We start from the raw sequence: 2,444 nt of genomic DNA, 5'->3' as shown, positions 1-2,444 counted from the left end.
TAACCGTAAACTTGAGTAGTGTACCATATCAATTGTAAATGAACTCCACATAGTATAACGTAAGAATGGGTACCAGAATAGCCCAATAATAGCCCTAAGAGACATGTAATAGGTGCTGGATAGACACCATGAGGCTATTTTGTATCTTGGTCAGTTCTGTACCGTTTTCTACCAAATAAGTGTTGATTACCAGCTATTTGATGTCGATTTCAGGGCCTGAAGAGACGAGAGGCATCTGCCATCATATTTTTGAGATATCTGTCATGCTAAGTTTCATGATTCATCAGGATGGTGTACTCTATCTTTGTGAGTTCTCCATCACCATCCTTCATTAAAGGCTCATTTACAACATATTCTAGTGTAGCTTAAAGGCCCCAAAGAGACGAGAGGTTTGCGTGTCTGCGTTCTGGAGATATCTTCCATTTTCTGTTTTGGGGAGCAAGTACCTTAGGTCAGTCAAATTTCCATCGTTTCTTATGATCTAGGGCTCGTTTAAAACATATTCTAGTGTCGTTTGAAGGTCCCGAAGAGACGAGAGGTTTGCGTGTCCGCGTTCTGGAGATATCTTCCATTTTCTGTTTTCAGGATGCATGTACTCTTATCTTTGTCAAATTCTCCATCGCTTCCTTCATTAAGGCTCATTTACAACATATTCTAGTGTAGCTTAAAGGCCCCAAAGAGACGAGAGGTTTGCGTGTCTGCGTTCTGGAGATATCTTCCATTTTCTGTTTTGGGGAGCAAGTACCTTAGGTCAGTCAAATTTCCATCGTTTCTTATGATCTAGGGCTCGTTTAAAACATATTCTAGTGTCGTTTGAAGGTCCCGAAGAGACGAGAGGTTTGCGTGTCCGCGTTCTGGAGATATCTTCCATTTTCTGTTTTGGGGAGCAAGTACCTTAGGTCAGTCAAATTTCCATCATTTCTTATGATCTAGGGCTCATTTAAAACATATTCTAGTGTAGTTTGAAGGTCCCGAAGAGACAAGAGGTTTGCGTGTCCGCGTTCCAGAGATATGTTACATTTTCTGTTTTGGGGAGTGAGTACCCTAGGTCAGTCAAATTTCCATCATTTCTTATGATCTAGGGCTCGTTTAAAATGTATTCTAGTGTCGTTTGAAGGTCCCGAAGAGACGAGAGGTTTGCGTGTCCGCGTTCCGGAGATATGTTACATTTTCTCTTTTGGGGGGAGTTGAGCTGTATCTCAGTCAGCTTTCCACCATTTTTCTTCACTGAAGGCTCGTTTACATTGTATTCTAGTCGTATTTGAAGGAGCTGAAGAGATGACATCCATACATGCTCCTATTTCTATGCTATCTCACATCCTCCCCTATTTTCTTTGCGAATTTTTATTTATTTTCATAATCCTTTGGTTTCTATTATAGTTCTATGCTCGAAATATACATTACACTGTGTATCTATCAGGTAGACAGCATCTAATTTACCCAGATTTATAGTCACATCACTTTGAGAATTATGTGCCGGCTTGAGCCGGCTTTGGGTCAGCTAAAAGCAGAGCCGAGCCACTTAAGGAAATTTAGCTGGCTTACATAAGCTGGCTCTCAGCTAGCCGAGCCGCGGCAACACTAATGCCAGATGCAATAATAAATTGTGCAAAAAAAAAAGTTGTATAGTGAAGTTAATCTTATTTAAACTATCTGCCATGTCTGTATCATTAGTGTATTGCCTCAGCTTGGGGGTTGAAGCTTTTTTTGTGACCTACTCTAACATAGTCCTTCCAATAAGCCAAATAGCACTCAGAAAGAAGTTGGGAAGTTCAGATGTGCGGTAAACACCTATTTTATGTATTTACTGTCTGAAATTGTGGAAAACAAGTGTGCCATGCTCCTTCATTCCTGTGTAGGTGCTATCCAACTTGACAAATGGACTCAAGAACACAACTGCACCAATGCACAATGTGGAGGGAGCCTTGTCCCCTTGGTGTTGAAAGAATATTTCATGTGGTCCCACCTGGTGTGCATGTACACGGAGGTCTTTACCCTCCCCCACGTAATCCATATGGACTCCAGTGTACTCCAGTGTACTCCAGTGGATTCCAGTGGCCCTCTTACCAGGCCAGATTGGCTGGCAGAATGCCCAGTCCAGTCCAGTGGACTCCCACTGGACTGCAAGCCACTTTCCTGAGTCCAGTCCCAGTCCAGTGGACTATGAGTCCAGTCAGAGTCCAGTGGAGTCCAGTGGATTCCAGTGATTCCAGTATATTATTAGTATTATATATGAATACTACTAAAAAAGTGAAAATAAACCATACAATCAACAAGCTAGACTTACAATTCTATTGATCAATGAATGGAAAGGTTATAATTTACATGTAGTGTGGGTCAGTGATAGCTGCAATAAGGATTCATGATTTTGTTCAGTCTGCAGGGTGAGGTCACGTGACTTACTTGAGGGTGTGCCATATCATCATGTCTCCTGTTTGCAGCAT

The 2,444-nt window shown here is 41.8% G+C and overlaps 1 protein-coding gene across 1 annotated transcript; it reads right to left on the bottom strand.

Moving 5' to 3' along the window:
- Positions 1-1,400: 1,400 nt before the first annotated feature.
- Positions 1,401-2,444, bottom strand: LACBIDRAFT_321176 (uncharacterized protein; the record flags this gene model as incomplete). Its single annotated transcript, XM_001873558.1, has 6 exons — positions 1,401-1,413; positions 1,546-1,581; positions 1,719-1,791; positions 1,996-2,161; positions 2,288-2,291; positions 2,404-2,444. 6 exons carry the CDS (start codon positions 2,442-2,444, stop codon positions 1,401-1,403), a joined length of 333 nt encoding a protein of 110 aa, XP_001873593.1.

This window comes from Laccaria bicolor, genomic scaffold, assembly GCF_000143565.1.
Source record: "Laccaria bicolor S238N-H82 LACBIscaffold_1 genomic scaffold, whole genome shotgun sequence".
In the NCBI taxonomy this organism is placed as follows: domain Eukaryota; kingdom Fungi; phylum Basidiomycota; class Agaricomycetes; order Agaricales; family Hydnangiaceae; genus Laccaria; species Laccaria bicolor.
The sequence above is the reverse complement of the archived record's forward strand: the minus strand, read 5'-3'. Positions and strand labels throughout refer to the sequence as shown.